The sequence below is a fragment of the Danio rerio genome, chromosome 8, assembly GCF_052040795.2.
Source record: "Danio rerio strain M-AB ecotype USA chromosome 8, GRCz13ab, whole genome shotgun sequence".
NCBI classification, from domain to species: Eukaryota; Metazoa; Chordata; class Actinopteri; order Cypriniformes; family Danionidae; genus Danio; species Danio rerio.
Window position 1 is genome coordinate 17,149,155 of NC_141028.1, and position 24,901 is coordinate 17,174,055.

The 24,901-nt window shown below is 33.6% G+C and overlaps 2 protein-coding genes across 4 annotated transcripts; both read left to right on the forward strand.

Annotated features, from left to right (window-relative positions):
* Positions 1 to 410: 410 nt before the first annotated feature.
* slc5a9 (solute carrier family 5 member 9) lies at positions 411 to 14,947 on the forward strand. Of its 2 annotated transcripts, XM_087263632.1 has the most exons (14): positions 411 to 552; positions 661 to 732; positions 2,309 to 2,413; positions 2,559 to 2,723; positions 5,224 to 5,329; positions 5,414 to 5,494; positions 5,580 to 5,785; positions 8,274 to 8,409; positions 8,529 to 8,636; positions 9,729 to 9,879; positions 10,190 to 10,358; positions 10,454 to 10,669; positions 11,059 to 11,128; positions 14,402 to 14,947. In XM_087263632.1, exons 1-13 carry the CDS (start codon positions 421 to 423, stop codon positions 11,107 to 11,109), a joined length of 1,698 nt encoding a protein of 565 aa, XP_087119758.1. In that variant the 5' UTR covers positions 411 to 420; the 3' UTR covers positions 11,110 to 11,128; positions 14,402 to 14,947.
* A 480-nt stretch (positions 14,948 to 15,427) lies between these two features.
* Positions 15,428 to 24,282, forward strand: gclm (glutamate-cysteine ligase, modifier subunit). 2 transcript variants are annotated; one of them, XM_087262821.1, is made up of 7 exons: positions 15,428 to 15,642; positions 17,434 to 17,499; positions 19,893 to 19,977; positions 20,060 to 20,116; positions 22,343 to 22,545; positions 22,635 to 22,752; positions 23,192 to 24,282. In XM_087262821.1, exons 1-7 carry the CDS (start codon positions 15,520 to 15,522, stop codon positions 23,362 to 23,364), a joined length of 825 nt encoding a protein of 274 aa, XP_087118947.1. In that variant the 5' UTR covers positions 15,428 to 15,519; the 3' UTR covers positions 23,365 to 24,282.
* Positions 24,283 to 24,901: the final 619 nt, after the last annotated feature.

Below are 24,901 nucleotides of genomic sequence, written 5' to 3' on the forward strand. Positions count from 1 at the left end.
AAGTTCCCGCCAGGTGTGTTGAAGCAAGTTAGAGCTAAACTCAGCAGGACATCGGCCCTCTAGGACTGAATTTGGACACCCGTCTTAAATAGGCTGATTGACATTTTAAATAGTCTTTCAATATCACTATTGTTTCACTGATTGACATTTTAGTACCTTTTTGTAAACAATGGAAATCATACTTGTTATTATTTTGGTCAAAATTGTACAGATTTTTATTGGTTAAACTCTTGATCTTTGATTTATTTTTATTTTCTTAAAATGTTTGATATAATTACATTAGCTTACAGTGTCCTCTTGTGGTGATCATATAATGCATAACTCCTGCATTCTCAGCATTCTCTACAGCAGGCTGATTAATTATTAATGAAATCAGCACCTGCTTCAAAGTTCACACTTTCACCTCAGGCAGTGTAGAAAATGCCAGCTTCACCTGAGCCTGTGACGGCCACTCCAGAGCCCGAGGAGGTGCCAGCCAAGTTTACTTTGGAGGCTGCTGATATCGCAGTGGTTGTGGTTTACTTTGTGTTTGTATTGGCAGTTGGAATATGGGTAAGTGAATACCTGCCGTTCCTCTGTTAGTATGTACATTGATGTGAGGAACCCAGCTATGTGGAATTCATGTTGCAGAGATAAAGCAGCTGTGTGTTTGATTTGTAGTCTTCCATCAGAGCCAACCGTGGAACAGTGGGTGGATATTTCTTGGCAGGACGATCCATGACCTGGTGGCCAGTGAGTCTTTGTGTTTTTACTCCTAATGATGAAGCTAGAATGTTTCTCTTGAGCACACAAGGAAGCATTTTTAATTTTTAAAGTCCTTCTCTGGTATTACAACCAGGAAAAAAGGAAATAATGAAATCACTGTATGCTCATAGAGTGAAGAATTCAGATAAACGTGATTGTGTAAAGATTTAACCAAAAATGAAATCATATATAACAAATTATAACACAAGTAAAAGCTATTTTTACAGCTACTGACAATGTGTTTAATATTATTTTAGCATCTATGGAAAAACAATTTGTTTATTCTCTGTCATCTTCTCTGTTTTAGTAAGTTTCCAGCTTTACAATTTAAATTTGATTAATATCTGAATTTCTAAACTAAGATGCATATATAAAAGACTAAATATAACATTTGTAAAATGGTTATTTACTGGGTAATTCACGGTTTTGTTGAGGGGGTCGAAATTCCTTTTAAGTAGGGTTAAAATTTTAAATGATTTTAATGTAGACTAGATTTATTTTTTTATTGTGCCATGTACTCAGCATAGATGAGTACACCCCTTACTTTCTATAGGATTATTTTCTATAATATATTTGTGTATGTACATTAGATTAGTCAGTGCTTAACCTAAGATCACAGTGCAAAAATTAGTTTGGGAAAATATTAAATAAAATTTTAATAGACAGGAAAAGTCAAGAGAAACATAAACATAAAATTTACATTTTCTTTGCAATAAATCATTTTCAATTTCAATGTATTATCTTATTATTCCTAAAGACCACATTTTTTAATATCTTTCTATTCTTTTGACCACACTCTTATTTTAATGAATATAACTATTTAATATATATATTTTTATAATATATATATATATTATAATATATATATATATATATATATATATATATATATATATATATATATATATATATATATATATATATATATATATATATATATATATTTGAAGTCAGGATTATTAGCCCCCCTTTGATTTTTTTTATTTCCCAAGTTTTATATATATATATATATATATATATATATATATATATATATATATATATATATATATATATATATATATATATATATATAAAATTTTCCATTTTTTACACTCAAATTTTATTATTTATTAAAAAAATTATATATATATAATAGAATATTAAGGGATATATATATATATATATATATATATATATATATATATATATATATATATATATATATATATATATATATATATATATATATAAATATCCCTTAATATTCTATTAATTTTTCACTAACCAAACTTTTTTTTAAAGGCTCATATGGTACTAAAGACCTTCCAATGTCTGTGTGCAAAAAAAACAACATTGGCTCATCAGAATTGTTGTTATGCAGTGTTTTTGTCTCTTTTTAATCTTTTCTTCATTTTATTTCATTATTAGTTTAGTTTTTGTAGTTTTAGAACATAATATTAAATTCAAATGAAAAAATACAGCGTTGGCTGTGTTGAGTGTAAAGGCATGTCTCCTTCAGCTTGTTTGATCATATTGTCCTGTAGTTCTGCCAGTGTTTTCTCAGTGTATTGTTCATCCACAGATTGGAGCCTCTCTGATGTCCAGTAACGTCGGCAGTGGCTTGTTCATCGGATTAGCTGGGACAGGAGCCGCTGGGGGACTCGCCGTCGGGGGATTTGAGTGGAATGTATGACACACAACTCAATCCTCATCCTAAAAGCTTTGTGTTGTTTCAGTAATTACTGTTTTTAAGTTGTGAATTTGTAGACTTATTAAATAACACGTTTATTGCATCACATTCTGAAACAAAACATGAAGTGTGTTACCTGTAGGCAGCGTGGGTCCTCATCGCCCTGGGCTGGATTTTTGTGCCCGTATATATTTCTGCTGGAGTGGTCACCATGCCGGAGTATCTGAGGAAGAGGTTTGGGGGTCAGCGAATCCGGATCTACATGAGTGTGCTGTCTCTCATCCTCTACATTTTAACCAAGATATCAGTAAGATCTTTGGGTAAACAGATAAAAAAAGAAGACAAACATTGGTGGTGGTTTGAGGAAATCTGAAAGTTTGAGGTAGATTTAATATAATCCTAATTTAAATATTACACCGATAGAGGGTTAAAGCTGTCAAAAGTAAACCAACATAAAACAATACCTGTCTAATTACTAGTACTTTAAAAAGAGAGTTTACCCCAAAATGAAAATTCTTTAATCATTTATTCACCTTTTACTTGTATCAAACTTTTATGAGTTCTCCTGTTGAACAGACAAAAAATTATATTTAAAAAAAAATGTGGAAACCTGTAACCACTGACTTCAATACTATTTGGTTTTTATTCTGTGGATGCCAGTGGTTACAGGTTTCCAACATTTTTCAAAATATCTTCTTTTGTGCTCAACCCAAAAGAACCACTTGAGAGAGTAAATAGTGAGTTTTTAGATGAACTATCCCAATAAGATTTGTTCATGTTTTGAAATTATTTCCAATGATACTGCATAATGGTAACACTGTGAAATTCATATTAAATGTAAATGAAAGGTTTTCAGTTGTGACTATAGATTTTTTAAATGTAATTTATTCCTGTGCTTCAGATTTTCATTAATAATTACTCCAGTCTTCTATTGTCAATAAATGTAGTTTTAAACTCACCGGGATAAATTACTGTTTGTTATATATTTAAGAAATATCTACAGTTGAAGTCAGAATTATTAAACCCCCTGTTTATTTTTTCCGCAATTTCTGTTTAACAGAGATATTTTTTTTCAACACATTTCTAAACATTATAGTTTTAATAACTCATTTCTAATAACTGATTTATTTTCTCTTTGCCTTGATGATAGTAAATAATATTTGACTAGAAATTTTTCAAGACACTTCTATACAGCTTAAAGTGCCATTTAAAGGCTTAACTGGGTTAATTAGGTTCACTAGGTAGGTCAGGGTAATTAGGCAAGTTATTGTATAACGATGATTTCTGTAGACTATCAAAAAAAAAAATCAAGTTTAAAGGAGCTAACAATTTCAACCTTAAAATTGTTAGTAAAAAAATTAATAACTGTATTTATTCTAGCCAAAATAAAACAAATAAGACTTTCTTCACAACAAAAAATAATATCAGACATTTTGTGAACATTTCCCTGCTCTGTTAAACATCATTTGGGAAATATTTAAAACAAGAAAAAAAGAAATTAAATTAAAGGGTGGCTTATAAATCTGACTTCAACTATTGAATTTAAGAATTAGTATTCAATGTGTAATTTTATAAGCAATTGTTTATATATGTATTTTTTCATTAAATATGTATATTTAATATACATATTGGTTAAAAAAATCTAACAAACTTAAAAATTAACCTCTACATATTCATAGAGTTTTTAAATTATATATTATCTCAGTATAATAGTAAAAATTACTTTACTACTATGGAAAATAAGTGTTGAACACGTGACCATTTTTCTCAGAAAACATATTTTTAAAGGTGTTGTTGACTTAAAATTTTTCCCGGATGTTGATGACAACCAAATAAATCCATATACTGTATGTGAAGAAAACTAATTAAATTACAAATTAAGCTATGCATAATAAAATAAAATGACACAGGGAAAAAGTATTGAACACAGGAAGAAAGGGAAGTGTAGAAAGGCAGTGAAAGCCCAGACAGCAGCTGAAATATCTCAGTAGTTATTCAGCAACCCTCTGCCCTTCATCATTGTAATTTAATATTCGCTGCTTCAGTCCAACATCTACATTAGCTGGATGATGAAGATGAAATTAGGGAGGAAATTTCAGCAAGATCCAAAACACAGCCAAGGAAACTATCAAATGGTTTCAAAGAAAGAAAATGAAGCTGTAGAATGGCCCAGCCAATCACCTGACTTGAATACAAAGAAAAATACTAAACAGAGATCAGATTTAATAGACGAGACCCACAGAACCATCAAGATTTTTACACTATTTTGAAGTCAGACCTGAGCAGTGCGTGTGACTTCATTCTCTATACGAGAGAGCTGCCATCACCAAAAAAACCTTTTATATAAAGTATTAATTACATTTCAGTAGTTCAGCACGTTCTCCTTGTGTCATTTCATTGTTATATGACTAACGTTTCAGATTTGTTTTGTTTTATTTTTATGTTTGTATTGTTTGGGTTTTTACCAAAATCTGGTTCAATTCCATGTCTACAGCTCCATTAGAAATATTATTCCCAGGAAAACACATGACGTGTTCAATACTTATTATCCACACTATACACTATATATATATATATATATATATATATATATATATATATATATATATATATATATATATATATATATATATATATATATACACATATACATACACATATGTATTTGTGTGTATGTGTGAAAAGAATGTTAGAACAATCACAGAGACCAACAAATAGCATTTCCATAATTTCATACAAACACCTCTGTAGCTATATATGCACAATACAATACTCCCCATAATCATAACTGCTGTTTTCTTTCCCAGACAGACATTTTTTCAGGGGCTTTATTCATTCAGGTGTCACTGGGGTGGGATCTTTATCTCTCCACTGTTATTCTGCTGGCCGTCACTGCACTCTATACTATAGCTGGTAGTACAACATCAGAGAAACTGCTAATATTTTTATTTGTGTTTGTAAATGAAATACCGCAACTGGTGGCTTATTTTGACGCAGGTGGACTGACAGCAGTGATCTACACTGACGCCTTGCAGACCGTCATCATGGTAATAGGAGCATTTGTCCTCATGTTCATAGGTATTCATCCACTCTTCATGGAAACTGACGCTTGAGTTATTCTTGAGAAATTACTGTGACTGTTTTAACTGATTTCCCCTGGCAGCATTTGACAAGGTTGGATGGTACGAGGGTTTGCTGGTTCAGTATGAGAAAGCTGCACCTGCTCTCACAGTTCCCAACACCACTTGTCATCTTCCTCGCTCTGATGCCTTTCATATCTTCAGAGACCCAGTGACGGGAGATATTCCCTGGCCCGGCCTGATCTTCGGCCTTACCGTTCTGGCCACATGGGTCTGGTGCACAGACCAGGTGAATTTAAAATGATGTACATTTCAGCAGATTTAAAGTCATCATTAATTCAAAACTGATCATTTGTACTTTTGGCCTCATTGCACTATTTCTTATCAAATATCTTTTTTTTTTAGTTTAAACTAATGTCACCTCTCTTTTATATCTGTTCTTTTCTCCATCCTGTTCAACTGTTCATTCCTAAAATAAAATTACCATCCACTTTTTCTAACAATAACTTATAAACATGAAAGACAGAGCTGAATATATATGCTTTTGTTAAAGCTGAGTTGAACTTAATTTAAAAACAATTTACACAGAAATCTACGTTAAACATGATGCTGTGCAAAAATTCCACCAATGAGGGATTGATGACGGAAGTGCACCAAAACAAACTTTAACCTCTGCCCACTTGAATAGTAAAGAATGTAATTGGGCCTCAAACACCCTCAATATACTAAAATATTTCTATACATTGCAACTGCAATTGCAACTGTTGCAATATTTCCCATCATTTTTTTTTTAATTGCGTCTTTTGCTGTAGTTCTTTTTCTCATTTCATTTTTTCAGTCAGGTCTTGCAACTTCGTCTTTCTGTCTTATACTATTTTATATATGTCTTTGCTTCAAATCAAAGTTTGTTGTGATTTACCTTCTAACTTGATTATTTATAACTCTTAAAGTTGGCATGGAATCAAAATTTACATGTGTTATTTTTACACTGCCTAACAAAAATCTTGTCGACGATCCCAGTTGTAAGAGTAACAAATAATAACTTGACTTCGAGTTGATCATTTGGAAAAGTGGCAGAAGGTAGATTTTCTGATGAATCATCTGTCGAACTGCAATCCAATCATCACAAATACTGCAGAAAACCTATTGAAAACCACATGGACCCAAGATTCTCGCAGAAATCAGTCAAGTTTGATGAAAGAAAAATCATGGGGTTACATTTAATATGGGGGCATGCGAGAGATCTGAAGAGTGAGGTACCAAGACATTTGTGCTGTCCATTAAATTACAAACCACAGAAGAAGGCAAATTCTTTGGCAGGATAGCTCCTTCTCATATTTCAGCTGCCACATCAAAGTTCCTAAAGGAATGAAGGTCAAGGTGCTCTAGGATTGGCCATCCTGGTCACCAGACATATGAACATTATTAAGCATGTCTGGGGTAAGATGAAGGACAAGGCATTGAAGATGAATCCAAGGAATCTTGATGAACTCTGGGAGTCCTGCAAGAACGCTTTCTTTGTCATTTCAGATGACTATTAATAAGTTATTTGAGTCATTGCAGAGATGTATGGATGCAGTCCTCCAAGCTCATGGGAGTCATACACAATATTCATTCTTTTTCCACTGCAGCATGACTTTATATTCTATACTGTACAATATTGCTGTAAAGTGACAAGACATTTGTCTAAGCAAAGTCAGACCTTACTGTCCTAAATGAATAATTAGAAATCAAGGCATGATCATATTTTATTTTGGTAAAATAGGCGTAATCCAGAGGCCTTTGCCTTACATATAAGCCACTTCTGATACCAAATGATCAACTAGAAGTCAAGTTATTATTTGTTGTTTCTAAAACTTGGATAGGCGACAGGACTTTTGTCAGGTAGTGTATAGAGTAGTGCTTGTTATAAACCAGGGGTGCCCAAACCTTTTCATATGAAGGGCCAAAAATCAAATCTGATTCATTTACTTGATTTATTTTCCATTAGCATTTTGAAACTTTGAAACAACAATCTCTAAACCGTTTCCATTATTTTCCCTCTCTTGTCAGATAGGATGGTGGGCCAGTAGGTTACCATGGGCCCTAGTTTGGGCATCTCTGTTATAAAGGATTTATCTGTAGACTACATTAGTTAAAAAAAAAAATTGCCCTCATAACCTTGAATCATTATTATCCTTGAAACAACTTTTCTTGATGCTTTTAGGGTGGGGCTATCAGTCCTTTAAGGTGTGGCAATCAGTGCTTGTCTTGTTTCTTCCCTGCCTTCACTGGAGGCAACAACAAATATACTATTCCATCTGCATAATTTAGCTCCTGGTTCTCATCATTATCAGCCATCTGAAAATATTCTGCACCAGAGGGTGATATAATCCTCCACACCTGTGCAAACTGACTTCAAATCAACCTCTATTTTATTAGCAATGGCCATCTTCCAGTGATCCATCTTTGTCGGTCACAAAGGACTAAATCATGTCTACATTTTTTGACTTACAATTTTTTCTGATTTCAGAAGGTACCTCACAGTTTCAGATTCATGCTGACTTTAAGTGAAACTTACAAATAAATGGTATTTTCTGGAGCCAACATTGTGAAAATGTGGGCACTAATGTGCACTGTATAACAAAATAATCCCATCAATTTCTGATATTTTTCCTTGTTTGAGAAACTGTTTCACTTTTGGAAGCGATATTACAGTTTCAAAAAGTTTATTTCATGCCAATTTTAACAATATAAATAAGTCTTTAAACTTACAAATAATTGTGTCATGTTTGAAGGTGATAGTGCAAAGGTCTCTGTCGGCAAAAAACCTGTCTCATGCCAAAGCTGGTTCAGTGCTCGGTGGCTACCTCAAGGTCTTCCCTATGTTCTTCGTAGTCATGCCAGGAATGATCAGCAGAGCTCTCTATCCTGGTATAATTCATCTTACTTCACATAGTCTGGATTTTAAAAAGATGTTACCTTACTATTTAGGTCACTATGTCACATCTTTCTAAAAAAAATAAAAGTGTGATGGTTTGTGTATTTTCCAGATGAAGTAGCATGTGTTGATCCCGATGAGTGTCAGAAGATCTGTGGGGCCAAGGTCGGCTGCTCGAACATTGCCTACCCAAAATTAGTGGTGGAGCTCATGCCAGTGGGTATGACAACCTTAGTTTTATCAGAATAATTATGTGCAGTTTTTCAAAAAGTTTATGTATATACAGTATATATATATATATATATATATATATATATATATATATATATATATATATATATATATATATATATATATATATATATATATAAATACAATGTTTAATTGGAAATAAATGTCATAATTATATTTAATTAAATAGTATTAAATATATTATTAGTACTAGTAGTGTTATTATAAGTATTATGTTATATATCGAGACTTCTATACTGTAGTTACTTTTACCTATTTTGAAGGTTAAGTTCTTGCTACTTCTTTTGCCAGACTTACTTTAAATGTTCATCTTCTGTTTGCATTCGTTCAACTTATTTCTTATAAACAATTCATGCAGAAAACTTGCATTGCTATGCAATTGCCACAAATATTCCACCAGAGAATAATGTAATGACATTTTAGCCAAGCCCACTCCCCTACATGTCTCTCTCTCTTTCTGTATATATATACCTACTTTAGTTGTTTTCCCTTTTGAAAAGAAAGTTCTTATTACTTTCTTTTGCCAGCTTTAACTTTTGACTTTCAAAAAGATTTTATTAGCCTAAATTAAATATATTTCTTAAATAAATTATAAATAATTATTAATTTACCGGTTCAAATGATATACACTTTTACCATGATTTCTAGAAAATATATGGTGTAATGGTGACATACGGTTACAGAAGACAAATGTCATATGGTGTAACAATATTTTCTATACCAAAAAAAAAAAAATTAATAATCGTTTTATTTGATCACATATTAAAAGACTGAAATACTTAATTATTTACTCAATTAAAATCTTTATACTTTGTCACTAACAATGCCTGAAAATGTTACCTCAAAATTTGATAACTTTGCCTTTTCTTTTATATATTTAAGAAGTACAGGCCAGAATAAGATTGTTTTTGCAATATTAAAACATCTATTACAGTAAATGATGACAGTACATTGTTTCATTATAATTTTCAGAAATTTCATTTGGAACATTAAAGTAGACATGACTTTGTATCTCTTCTTCTATAAATCTATTCTCACTTTCACTCTTTAACTTTTGTAGGTATGAGAGGGCTGATGATCGCTGTAATGATGGCAGCACTCATGTCCTCTCTCACCTCTATATTCAACAGCAGCAGCACCTTATTCACTATGGACATCTGGCAGCGGATCCGGCCCCGGGCCTCTGAGAAAGAGCTCATGGTCGTGGGCAGGTATACTGTGTCAATACCTCATTTCAAAATCACGTCCTGTCAAAAAGCACTAAAAAAATAAAAATAAAAAAAATAGTTTGACAAAAGTGCAAGCTAGGGGGAGGGGGCTGGGGGTGAAAATGCACAGTAAGTATGTCAGAGCTGATAATAATTAATTTTAATAATTGTTATTCATGAATTAAAATATTTTTAAAAATCTAAATTAAATATCTAAATATTTATATATATATATATATATTTTTTTTTTAACTGAACAGACTAAATTTGCTTTTTTAAATGCTGTGCTTTATTTCTTTTTTTACGTCTACAGAGTGTTTATTTTATTGCTAGTGGCCTTGAGCATTGTGTGGATTCCAGTCATTCAAACGGCTAATAGTGGACAGCTGTTTGACTACATTCAGGCTATAACTAGCTTCCTGTCACCTCCCATCACCACAGTGTTCATTATGGCCATATTTTGGGGGAGAGTAAATGAACAGGTGATTTAATATCCTTAAAGTAAAAGGCTTTTACGTGAGAAAATTGTAAAACATTCAAGTGAAGTTCCTTCCTTTTTGTCTTTTGAACTGCATAGGGAGCTTTTTGGGGTCTGATGGTGGGACTAGTGGTGGGCATGGTGAGGATGATAATGGAATTTGTCTATGGCACACCATCATGTGGAGAGACAGACCTGCGTCCCAGCCTGCTGAAGGATGTGCACTACCTGTATTTTGCGCTTATTCTGCTCGCCCTGACAGTTCTGATCATCACAGCCGTCAGCCTCTGCACTGCACCTATTCCAGAAAAACACGTAAATATCAACCGCAAACTAGAAACACATACATGTTTACTTTTTTTTTTTACATTTTTGCTTTTGACACTTTTTCAATGACTTGGTTTATATTTAGTGTTCCTATTATGCTGTTTCATATTTTACACATTATGTAGGGTGTACTACAGTTGTTTGTGAATGTAAAAGTTCTGCAACGTCAATGCAATGAGCGACTAGAGGCAAATTTCCACCAGGGGGGGGCGCAATTCACCTCTATTGTGTATTTTGTTCAAGTTTAAAAAAATTTAACTTCGGTAGAAAAACATTCAGTGAGTAATCTAGAGCTAGTGACGCGATGCTTCTCCTTTAGTGTGAACCCAGCATCAGTCGCTCACACTCTCCTGTGATCTTGTTTTGCTCCTCTTCAGTCTCTTCCACAATTCAGTGACTGGATTCTTAACCAGAACTTTGTTTCCTAGGATTTTCAATCAGGTTTAGGTCAGTACTCTGGACTGGCTATTTCGTTATTTCAGTGTTTTCAACTTCAATTAACTGCTTGACTTATTTTATAGTTCCTGCATGAGCAATTCACATCAATTTTGTTTTTCTTTCAAGTAAAAAATATTCACTTTGGTAGAAAATTAGTGTAAGATGAAAAACATTCAGTAAGTAATATAGCGATAGTGACGCAATGCTTCTTTTCTGGTGTGAGCCCAACGTCAGTCGCTCACACTCTCCTGTGATCTTGATATGCTCTTCTTCAGTCTTTTCCACAATTCAGTGACTGGTTTCTTAACCAGAACTTTAGCCCCGTTTCACTGTCAGGTCTTGATGCCTAATTCCGATTTGTTGCCTATATATGATTTTTTTGTCTGTCCGTTTACACGTTCTTTTAATTGTGACCCATATCCAATTCATGTGTTAACACTTGCCACAATGAAAGAAATTGTCTTGTTTTTAGCTCTGCGAAATATGCAAAGTGTAGTATTAGCAGTGAATGATTCAGTCCTGATTTACCCCCACACAGTTTATGTAATGCTATGGCCCTGATGTGTGTGTGTAGTTGTAGATGTAGCCTTTGTCTGTGTGCGCACTGGTGTTGGAGAGAATAAAGTTGTTTTATGTGTAGCCCGCAGTGCGTGTATTAATAGTGACAAAAAGCAAAAGTTACAACACGAAGTTTGCCCAACTTAAAAATGATTTTGAGGTGAAGGAGGTGGGAAAGGGCCGTAATCGCAGCTTGCACCTATGGTTTATATGCTGAATGATGTCTTCCACCATTCTGAGGAATTTGTGGGTACGAGAGAGATCTCAGGTCTGGTGGGAGCAAATTGTGGCGACTGACCACTTTCCTCCTCCATGTTTCCTCTGTTGTTGTTGTTGTTGTTTACCGCGTCGGCATCACCACACACGCTTTTGCTTCTACGTCATTAAACCACGGAGAAGCACCACATTGTTGCAAGTTTAATGATGTACAGAACGAAATGCCTCAATAAATCTGTTTAAATGACAGTCGCATTGTCACATATCCGATTTATATCCGATTTATTTCCACATATGAAGGAGGCCTGATACCGATCTCTGAATATCCGAATGCATGCATTTTTTTTTTGTGTTTACACGGTCATAGAACAGATCTGATCAGTGTCACATATGAGCAAAATTTATTTTAGTTTATTGACACATTCCTTCCAATAGACAACAACAGTGTAGGCGAAATCTAATGTAAATATCTATGTGAGAGACTTAGCGTTATCCTCTCATGCATTAGTCTTTTGTGGACCACCAGCCATTTTGGGGGACTTGAATGAGATGCTTTGGCCTAAAGAGTAATTCCTTTGAAATTCTTTGACAGCAAGTTTTCTAGAAATGGCCAATCACTTTAGAAAGGGTTACAATATTGCAAACTCTATGAAAACTAAAAGGTTAGGCTATTAGTTAAATTGGGCTTCTAAGAAAATTGAGAATTTCCACCAGATTAACACCAATATCTGTGAAAATACTGAATGCGTTCTCTAATTTTAAACAGTGTTATTTTTCAAATACATAATTAAAGTCCCCGTGAGGAAGTTATCTTTTAGTATGTTGTTGTACTTCCAACTGAAACTGTATATTGAGTAGGATACAAAAGAAAGCCCTCCCTTCTTTTTGTGCATCATTCCCTCATAACAGGAAGAGGACCAATGTAAGAATATTGTTTCCGAAGCATCAAATTGACATCAACAGTGAAGGTTTCCCACTCCAAATACAGAAGCAAATAGTCAGACTTTGAAGATTCCAAAAATAATTTTTTTGTGGACTAACTTGCATGGATTAATTGTTCACCTACAGAATAACAATATGCGCTAGCAAAATAAACACTATAAATTTCGATTTCACATGGACTTTGTTTTTTCTTACGGTGCTTCGGAATATACAGTTGAAACCAGATGTTTCCATACACTCTAGAAAAAAGGACATAACCATTTTTTTAAATGTGTGATGGTAAATCATACTAAATGTTTACTATTTTAGGTCTGTTAGGATTACCTAAATTATTTACATCTGCTAAATGCCAGAATAATGAGAGAATTTTGTTTTGAGATTTTTTTTTTTATTAATTTCTAGACAGTCAAAGGTTTACATACATTTCCTTGGTATTTATTTAGCTTTGCTTTTAAACTGCATAACTTTGGTCAAATGTTTTGGGTATCCTCCCGCAAGCTTCTCACAATAGTTTGAAGGAATTTTGGCCCATTCTTCCGGACAGAATTGGTGTAACTGAGTCAGATTTGTAGAATGTCTTGCTCGCACAAGCATTTTCAACTCTGCCCACAAATTTTCTAAAGGATTGAGATCAGGGCTTTGTGATGGCCACTACAAAATATTCACTCTGTTGTCCTTAAAGCACATTTTAACTAATTTGGCAATAAGCTTAGGGTCATGGTCTGTTTGGAAGACCCATTTGTGGCCTGGTTTTAATTTCCTACTTGATGTCTTAAGATGTTGCTTCAGTATTTCTACATATTGTTCTTTCTTCATGATGCCATCTATGTTGTGAAGTGGACCAGTCCCTCCTGCAGCAAAACAGCCCCACAACATAAAGCTGCCACCCTCATACTTCACAGATGGGATGGTGTTCCTAGGCTTGTAAGCTTTCCCCTTTGTCCTCCAAATGTAACACTGGTTTTTATGGCCAAACAGTTCAATCTTCGTTCCATCAGAGAAAAATTGGTCTTTTTCCCAGTGTAATTTAGCAAATTGTAATTTGTCTTTTTTTGTTGATTCTGCCTTGTTGATTTTCCCATATTGTCACACAAGTAAGCCATGTGTTTGAGGTTTTTCTTTAATAATATTCTACACTCAAATGGTGCCAATTAGCCAATCAGAACGTTCTAGAACCTTGACACCATCATCTGAGCTTTTTCAGAGGCATAATAATCTTATTGTATATAAACTTGACTTACAATTATTAAAAAAAAGTTATAACAATTTCTCAAAAAATATCTCTCATTATTCTGCTATTAAGCATAACAGAAACAAATATGAAAATCCCAACTTACCTAAAAGAGAAAAGGTTTAGTCACATTAACATCTGACTTTTTTAAAGTGGTAATGTGTCTTTTTATACATTTAGTATCTTTTTATACTTTGTATGTAAACTTCTGGTTTCAACTGTATATAAAAGTTATGGAATATATTTTAAAATGGTTTTTATTCCTGTTTAGAAACAAATGGGGCTGAGAAGCTTAGCAGAACTTGAGCTAAAATAACACTTGTATTTGATTTCAGCTTGTTCGTTTGACCTGGTGGACAAGACACAGTAAGGAGGAGCGTGTAGAGCTGGAAGACCCCTGGGCCAAACCAGCAGGCTCTGATCTCAGCACAACGGAGTCAGAGGGGTCGGATGAGGACGCGCCTGCATGGTGGAAACGTGCTGGAATGTGGCTGTGTGGACTCTCCCAAACGGCTAAACAAGACCTGACTGAGGAGGAACGGCAGGCACTGGAAAAGAAACTCACTAGTATTGAAGAAGACCACATGTGGAAGACTGTGTGCAACGTCAATGCCCTCATTTTGCTCACTGCCAATGTGTTTCTTTGGGGGTACTTTGCTTGAATGTACTGTAAAGTTCTATAATGGCTAATTGTTTTGTTAGAAACTAATAGTTTAAGTGTTGACGTTGGCACTTTGAACACTCATTTTTATTTAAAATGTTTTGAATAACATTTTATTTGAAGTTTGTTGCAAACAATATTAAATAATTACTGCTGTGCCATAATGACAAAGCCATGAATGAATGCATAAATAAATAAATAATAAATATATAAAATTAAATCTTGCTCAGTATTTTGTTATTCAGTACAGAAACATCCCTAAATTTACTTATCCCTAATTTATCCTTAATTTACACATTTACTTAAGATGTAAAACAATGAACCTTTGATTATAAATACTTAATAAGATCTTAAAAATGTATGCATTTATTATTTGAACTAATTCCCGAATCAATCAAACAACATTTTGGATTCCTCTGATTTACTTCTAGTTTCTGTAGATACCAAAAAAGCTGTGTTATCATTACTTTAGAGGAAATATCTCGGGCTGCATGGGGTCCCTTTGAATATTGTGTTGGACAACGGGGGGCATATTAGCCATAAAGCATGAAAAGAGATCTCTTCCATTCCACTTGGTGGTGATCCTGGCCAGGCTTTACAGCAAAACCCTTTCATATACTCATTGTGGGCGGGAATCTCTCTGCACTAACCTCCTCTCTACTTGAATGAACTATAAGTGCAAAGTCATACTACACTGTTTAGTGTATCCGAGAGACGGAGAAACACTGTACCTGAGGGCATTTCACGATTAATAGATACATACATACAAGATTTACTCCCGGCCACCGAGCAATGGAGCATCACGTAAACGCGAAACGGCTTTTCAGTCATGCGACAACGCTGAAGCTTCACACGGGGAATTTAGTGAACCGCAGTCGGCTTAAGAAGAAATGTCCGTCTTCGCCCAGTGAGGAGGTGGGTGACATGGGTTTGCGGTGCTCATAGTTATTTATGGTCAACCTAGGCAGCAGGGGGCTGTCATATTTTGTTGCGTGATGCTGTGTTGTATGTGTTTATCTCTATGGTTTATCTACGGTCGACTCATTATTTATGTTTATAAGGTCGTCATTGGTATTCCGATTCTTTTTTCCGCGCATCGGCTCATTTGAGCAGTTCATTTGACTGACTCGGTTCAGAGAGTCGCTGTTGTAGTGTTGCTAGACATCCTTTCACAGCATTTACCTAGAAATTTGATGTTTCGTGAATGATGTGGAATTTATGGTTTCATATTTTGGTTTTCGACGAATATGTCCAATTATTGAGTGTTCTAATGTGTAATTCGATTGTGCTATTTTGTAATTGGATTGATGATACAACGTTAAAATTTCTCTTTAGGTGAATATATGGCGTTTTTATTTTATTATAAATGTCATATGGGTTTTTTTTGTCACTGAAAGTAAGTTTCACATAATAATATACCTTAACTTTTCCAAGAATATTCAACACTGTTGTTTAAGGTTTTCTATATGGCACTTACTATATAATCTTAAACTTTGCTAGTCGATTCGATCAAATCATTTAAAGAGCCAACTCACAAGAATGATTCCTGAGCGACATGAATGAACCGGCTAATGACGTCAGGGACTAGTTTGCCTCGTGCGGCTCATGACATGCCGCTGTAGGCAAAATGTGGTAGTGGTTTGTGACTTTACTTTGCATTGTTTTGTTGCTGTATATATATTCAAATCACTGTAAATGTGCAGCATTCTTGGCTGTAAAAGCAACTTTTGGCGTAGTAATACAGTACAGTAAACAGTGTGACCTAACATGACCCAACTGGACTGAAGGGTGTTGCAACGTCATGCTGATGTAGTTTTTCTGCATAATGTCTTGTAATCTCAACGGATGATTGACAATGAGTGTATGTCATGGGCAAAATGTTATAATAATTATAAAAATTAGTCCGCTTATACAAGCTCATGCAATTAGATTCATACCTAGTGTCTAATTTTGATTATTATAACTAAATTGTGCTTATTATGGTAGTAAAATTTTTAATAATATCAGAACACTTTTTGTGTTTATGGAGCAAGAAGTGATTTTCTAGCATCAAGACAGTAATTTAATAATAAAAAATATATAGATTAAAATAAAAAAAGTGTTTGATCACTTAAGTACACGTCAAAATAATATTTTTAATAGTGTTTTTATTTTTAGAGAAATGTATCTGTTACACTAAATGCATATTTTTAAATTGATTTATTTGATGAATTTATTTGATATTTAATATTAAATTCAGTTCATTCAAATGTACTTTTTAGTTGTTAATTATATATTTCAATGTTAAATATATTTATTTTAATTATGAGTTGCATTAAATACTAATAATTATGATTACAATTATAATTAAAATATTATAACACTTAAATATGAATACAAGTTAGCTTTGTGCTGTTGTTCTAAATTATCTTTAGCAACACAATTAGATAAATATGAAAGCAAAAGAGACTCCAATGCCATTTTCATCACAGAATGTTTTCAAATGCAATAAATAACGAGTAAAATGTATGCTATATATTTTAGAAAACATCAAGCAATCACCCAATTTTAATTATCACATAACTTAGTTGTGTAATGGTAAATATCTTCTCTCAGATATTAAGAAATAAACTGCAAAGGAAAGAAGCCGTTACGCTGTCATTTATGATCCATTAAAGTGTGTGCAGTTAGTTAACATGTTTTTGTTTCTGTTTTCTGACTCCACAGCTTCAAGACTGCATTCAAGGCACATTGAGCGAGTGGTTTACCGCAATGCCGTCATCCATTGACTCTGTAAGTCCTTCCATAACAGTCATAATACAAAACTGAAACCTTGAGAACTTGTAAACAAGCTATTTCAAACTAAACATGTCATGTTTGATGTACTCCAGATTTCAGTCACATTGCCAAAACGCTCAACATAAACAGTTGAGCTCTGTGTGGATTGTGGGAAAGTCTGTTTCACAGAATTAAAGCATATAGTTGAAGTCAGAATTATTAGCCCTCCTGAATTATAAGCCCCTCTGTTTATTTTTTTCTCCAGTTTTCTGTTTAACAGAGAGAAGATTTTTTTCAACACATTTATAAACTTAATAAGTTTAATAACTATTTTGTAATAACTGATTTATTTTATCTTTGCCATGATGACAATAAATAATATTTGACTAGATATTTTTCAAGACACTTCTATAAAAAAGGGACATTTAAAGGCTTAACTAGGTTAATTAAGTCCACTAGGCAGGTTAGGGTAATTAGGCAAATTATTGTATAACGATGGTTTGTTCTGTAGACTATGGAACAAAGAATTAGTCTAAAGGGGCTAATTATTTTGACCTTAAAATGGTGTTTAAAAAATTAAAAACTGCTTTAAATTAAAACAAATAAGACTTTGTTCTGATGAAAAAATATTATCAGACATACTGTGAAAATTTCTTTGCTCTGTTAAACCTCATTTGGGAAAATATTCAAAGGGGGTTAATAATTCTGATTTCAACTGTATATACAGTTGAAGTCAGAATTATTAGCCCTCCTGAATTATTCGCCCCACAGAATGTTTTTTTTTTCAACACATTATAATAACTGTTTTTTAATATATTTGCCATGATGACAGAAAATAATATTTTACTAGATATTTTTCAAGATACTAGTATTCAGCTAAAAGTGACATTTAAAGGTTTAACAAGGTTAATTAGATAAGTTTAGGTAATTAGGCAAATCATATATATTTTATATGCATAAATATGACTTTGGCATGCTAAAATTACTTGACTTAGACAAGGTCCACATACCTCAATAGTTTCCCTTTTTTGTCTATGTACTTGCTTAATGTGCATGAGCAAATGGGTTGTGGTTTCATGGTGTAGCATAGCAATTCGTTTTCGTTTCACTGAACTTTTCAAAGCTCAAAATTAAGGATTTACCAAATTTATCTCTGACCACACCAAAAATAAAAAAATATATTATTTCTTATCCACAAACGTTAAATAATATGTCAAAATATAGCTTTATATGCTTTTTCTTTTCAACAAAAAACATAAAAATAAATATTGGCATGTGTCTAAAACTATGCACAGTAGCCTCTGTCCAGGCTAAAGGTCTCGCAGATCACCAGTTAACTACACATGCATGGGGAGTTAATCTCCTATTAAAGCAATGTTGTTGATGTTTAAATGATATTTAAACCATGTTAACAAAAATAACAGTAATCAAAATAAAAAAGCAGGTGAAAAACATACCGTGTGTGATAATGGAAAGATGATCAGGTGCACACGGGTAACGTTAGGCCCATAATCTGTTCTGTTCAAAGAGGTTCAAACAAAACCGACAATTGCTGCTGCTTATAAAGACTTATTTTAAAAACATACGGAGCTTTTGGAAGCTTGCAGGTGCCTGAGCATCACTTTTTTCCCGGTCTATTTTAAAGAGCAACGATCACAGCAGTTGAGTTTCCAGGCACGGTTGCTTCGCACCTGGAAACGGGAGCGCACATGCTTTTTAACAGTCGCGCGCATCAAAATACCTGTGCGTGCGGGTGATCATCCTCTCATTTAGTATTCACCTGCTTTCTGTTGCTTGTGCGAACACTGTTTTCGTCTGTCATGCTGCTTCACGATTCTACGATGACATTTGCACAAATATTGGGCCATCTTTTTTGTTGAACCCTGCTTTTAAGAAAACTATCATTTAAAATGATCATCCAAAGTGGCTAGTGGAAGTCTCTGTCCTACCCACCACAGCTAAAATCTACCCGCATTTGGTTGGTTGGCGGGTGTTTATGTAAAGCCCTGTTTATATATATATATATATATATATATATATATATATATATATATATATATATATATATATATATTCAGTATGTGGAAAAGACGGTTGTTATGCTGATGGTTCATGGCATGGGGCTGCCTGTTCCGCCATGGTCAGCAGATTTGCTGCCTCAGATCAGTGAGTAGAGAGTAAAGGTCTTAGCACACAAAAGCTGAAGGCTTATTGAGGCATTCCTTTCATGCAGGACATTAACAAGGTGTCTAATGTTCTCACATGCAACTTCGTAGACTTTGTAGAGTGCCAAAAAATTACGCAATTATAATGCATAATCCAGTAAGCGACTGGATATTTTCCGTGATGGCTTGCTTGTGCAATTTCCACCATTTTGTAAGATTTTGTCTTTTTTTTTTGTTCTTCAGGAGCTTCCCAGTGTTTTGGACTGCAGCATTCCTGAAAACACAGAGGCCATCACTCCAGAGGAGAGAGAGGAGCTAAAGGTGTCCGGTGAGGATTTACTCCATCATTATGGCTGTTGCAATATGTGTATGTATGTGTGTGTTAATAAATATGCTGAATGTCTTTACAGTAAAGCTTTTTCTCACTGAGTGGGACTGCTCATCCATCAGAAGTGCGGTAGACATGGGTAAGTTCTGCTCAATGTGATGTGGTAAATGGATATATTATTGATGTGTGGTATTTGGTAAAGCTGATTATGGCTATTTTTAAAGGCTGAATTTCTAACCCAAACTATATAAATAACACTAAAGGTCTTTGCACACTGAAGTCCGGAACTTTCATATGCGTTTTTTTTTCTTATTTATATCCGAAAATGTGGTCATGTACACAAATCTTGCACACTGAGTCTGATTCATATTAATTAATCCATTCTGAAAAAACACAGAACATTTCAGAGTCATTTCAAGCAGTGATGCTTCTTTCGCTTCTCCAAAAAAGAAAAAGAAAGAGCAATATGCTGCATATTGTGTTCATCCAATACTAGAAGGAGAATTCAGCTAGTTATCATAATCCAAACATGCACTTAAACTAGGGATAGTTCACCCAACAAAATCAGGGTGTCCGCGGGGTCCATTAAATCAGAAATGTAATATAGTCTAAATGTTTCCAAAAATTCTAATCCTTTTTCAAATGCAATTTTTGTAACATTTATGAAAAACAGGAAGTCAGTATATTCAGTTGAAGTCAGAATTATTAGCCCCCCTTTGATATTTTTTTCTTTCTTTTTAAAATATTTCCCAAATTATGTTTGACAGGGCAAGGACATTTTCACAGTATGTCTGAAAATATTTTTTTCTTCGGGAGAAAGTCTTCTTTGTTTTTATTTTGGCTGGAATAAAAGTTTAAAAAAAAAAAAAAAAAAACATTTTAAAGTCAAAATTAATATCCCCTTTAGGCTATATATTTTTTCAATAGTCTACAGAACAAACCATCTTTATACAATAACTTGCCTAATTACCCTAACCTGCCTAGTTAACCTAATAAACCTAGTTAAACCGTCTTAAAAATATTTATTCAAATATTATTTAGTGTCACCATGGCAAAGATAAAATAAATCTTAGAAAATAAAATTAGAAATGAGTTATTAAAACTATTATGTTTAGAAATGTGTTGAAAAAATCTGCTCTCCATTAAACAGAAATTGGGAAAAAATAAAAAGGTGGGTTAATATTTCTGACTTTAACTGTATTTGTCTGTAAGCTTTTTTGTTTACGTGCTCACCAAAACTGCATTCATTTGATCAACTAGGAAATTAAGGAACTACACAAAAAAAATATAAAATTACTTTTTTAATTTATTTATGTGATTCTAAATAATGTGATATATTGTCCAGACAAATGACTTAATAATAATGTTTTTATTATCGGTATTAAAAACACTGCTTAGTAATTAAGTTGATAGTTTTATTAAATTTAATTATCTACATTTACATTTAGTCATTTAGCAGACGCTTTTATCCAAAGCGACTTACAAATAAGGACAAAGAAGCAATTTACACAACTATAAGAGCAGCATTGAATAAGTGCTGTAGGCAAGTTTCAGGTATCTTAAATTGTTTTTAAAAGTTTAAATAATCATGTTCCAATCCTGTTTTCTGATCTAATCATCAGGCATCAAACCTCTTACAGAGTTACACAGGCAACTGCCAATGGTGACTATCTGTAAAGGGAGCCAAACTGTGCAATGATTCACCCGTTAGCCTAAAATCAGAAAGTAATATAAATATTTTTAGTAGTGTTCTTAAAAAGTGCTTAAAACAAAACAACAGTGTTTGCACAAATAGTTTACTGTTAGTTTGTTGGACCATGTCGCCTTTGCTTTTGCTTCTGTAATTTTATGCAGAGAATTATAATGTTGTGTATATATATTAATTATATTTCCATTTTGTCAGTTTTGCCAAGCCTCCTCTGGACAGGTGTTGAGAATTATCAAGCTAGCTAAAACACTTAAACAAATGCATTTGGTTGTCCAGTGTAATTGTGACGTCCATGTCAAATAAATAAATACATAAATACATACATACATGCATAAATAAATAAATAATTGTTTGGTATTTCTGTTGATTTTTAAGCATCATTTTAGGATTTGTGTTTTAAAAACTTCTTAAATTATTACCTAATAAAAGAAATCATATTTTGATCCATTTAATTATTTTAAGCTAGCATTAAAATTAAAATATGTGTGTGTGTGTATGTATATGTATATGTATATATATATATATATATATATATATATATATATATATATATATATATATATATATATATATATATATATATATAGTATATATATAGTATAAAGTAATTAGATGAAATGTTAGTAATCTCCCGCCTCTGCTGTGTGTGTTGTTCAGCTTGCCTGTCGTTAGGTGTCTCTCAGTTGGACTCTGTGATCATCGCTCCTCCTCCTCTTCCTGAGGGTGAAGCCCAGACACTGACACACCTGCAGCCTCTCTGGCAGGAGCTGGAGAGTCTGGTGCAGAGCCAGAAGATTGCTGCCATCGGCACCTCAGACCTGGACAAAACCCTCTTGGAGCAGCTCTATAACTGGGCTCAGGTATGCTATGAGTAGGCAGCATTTTCCAGAAAAAAACAACAAAAAACAATCACGGGTCTTAAAAACTGACTTTTGGCTGTTATTTCAAGCAGATAAAGCCAAGCAGTAATCAGGTCAATCTAGCCTCATGCTGTGTGATGCCTCCAGATCTCACTGCATTCGCTAAAGAGTTCGACATTCAGTTGCTGACACACAGTGACCCCAAAGGTGAGTGTTTTGCTAAGTCTCTGAGGTGGTTTTCCATTACACATTTATTACAAACTATGTTGATATTGTAAAACCAAACGAGATATTTTGTTAAAAGAAATATAAATTGCGAAGACATACTGTTAAAAATGCTTTATAAAAACTATTGTGTTTAGAAATGTGTTGAAAAAAAAATCTTCTCTCCATTAAACAGAAAGTGTGAAAAAAAAAAAAGGTGACTTATAATTTAGGGGGGCTAAGACTTCTGATCTCAACTGTATGTAGAGTTTTATGTTATCAGATGAGCTAGCTGCAGCCTATTTACAATTCGCAATTTTCAGGATAATGGAAACGCACCTTGTCATGATGTGCATCAATCATCTTTCTCATGTAATTACACGATTGCTGATTTAATTATGCAAATCTTTTGTTTGTTTGTTTTTTGTTTGTGTTTGTCTAGAGCTCATCAGTGCAGCAGGTTTTCAGGAGGCGGTGCAGGGCAGCAGTCAGGAGCTGCAGGTGGACGACTGGAGGCTGGAGTGGGTTTTGCGCTACTCCATTATCGTCAAGAGCAGAGGCATCATAAAAGCAAAGGGCTACATTGTTCATGCTAAAAAGAGCAACAACCATTAACTGGGCTTTTCGGCTTCCTCAAATTTATTCCACCAAACTGTTGTCCTCTATTACATCATTGATGGGTGGCTTCGTCAGCACACTAAAGTGAATTTGAGTTATCCGAGGAACAAAAAAAATCACTTGATGCATTTTTCCTGATGATTTCAATTATTTAGACAGCGAGCTGTTTGTGTAGAAACATGCAAAGTGCCTGCTTTTCTGTTGTTGTTTTTTTTTGTTGACTTTGCCTGGTTTAATTTGCAGTAATTATCCAATAGGTTGATGGGATAGAAAATCAGGATTTAAGAACCAAAAGGTTGTTTTTGTAATCAAATATTTTAAGTACAGGGCCTGTTTTAATGTTCCCGTGACCTTGTTTTCAGGAGAAAAAAAAAAGACATTCACACCCTTATGCCCTTATGGTTGTGTTGAAAACTTTTTTTATTTCAAGAAGTTTACCACAGAGATTTGTTTCCGAATTAGTTTTAGATTTTTTTAATCTTTTAATTTTAATGTCCTGCTGGCGTTTTTTATGTTCGTATAATTTATTTTTTGCTTTGCTTGGAATTATTTTTATTATCATTTTATCTCTTTTGCATCCCTTTGCTTTGCTTACCTGAGATAAAATAAATATTAAGGTATGGAACTGTATGCTGTTAAAATGCATGGCATAAACAGCCTTGATTCATTGTGTATATAAAAACACTGGAAACAAAAGTCCACACTTGAAGAATACCAAGGCTTATCGCTCCAGTATGGAGTGAGTAGTCAGATTATATATTTTTACCTGTGTTATTTATTCATTGTAATGGCAATTCCTGTTGGATCCAATCCTATAAGAGAGATTGTTTCTTGTACTGTACATGTAATTACTATTTTCCCATATTGTGATGAACATTTTTAATCTGGTTTATAAACTTCGCAATTGAAAATGGATTTTTCTGTGGTAATTCTTTTTATTTTATTTTATAAATTTAACTCCCATTAAGGAATATTTCACCCCAAGATGAAAATAATGTAATTTACTCACCCTCCACTTGTATCAAACCTATTTCATTATTATTTTTTTACTTCTGTAGAACACAAGAGCATATATTTGGAAGGATGATGGAAACCTGTAACCATTGACTTCCATTTGTTTTTCCTAATTTGGATGTAAATGATTACCAGTTTACAACATTTTGTCAAACTCATAATGTTTGGAATCATTTGAGGGTGATGAATTGTTAGTAATTTTTTGGGGTGAACTATTCATTTAATAACAACACATACCCACACACACACTGAGTAGACAAAACGCCGTGAAAATAAACAGGAACCAAGCAAAAACAATGGCTCGGGTAAATATGAAAGAAAAACAATGTCTCAAGTCCTCAGGTTTCCACTTTACCCAATTAAACACCCTTACTTTTATATACAACATACATTTAAATGTACATTATAAACAACTTGTTATCAGTGGAACCAGGACGCGGATCCATATCATCATTTGCAACTCACCCAACGCTCTATTCTGCTCGCTTTCGTGCATCAATTAATCGCGTCTGTACATTCA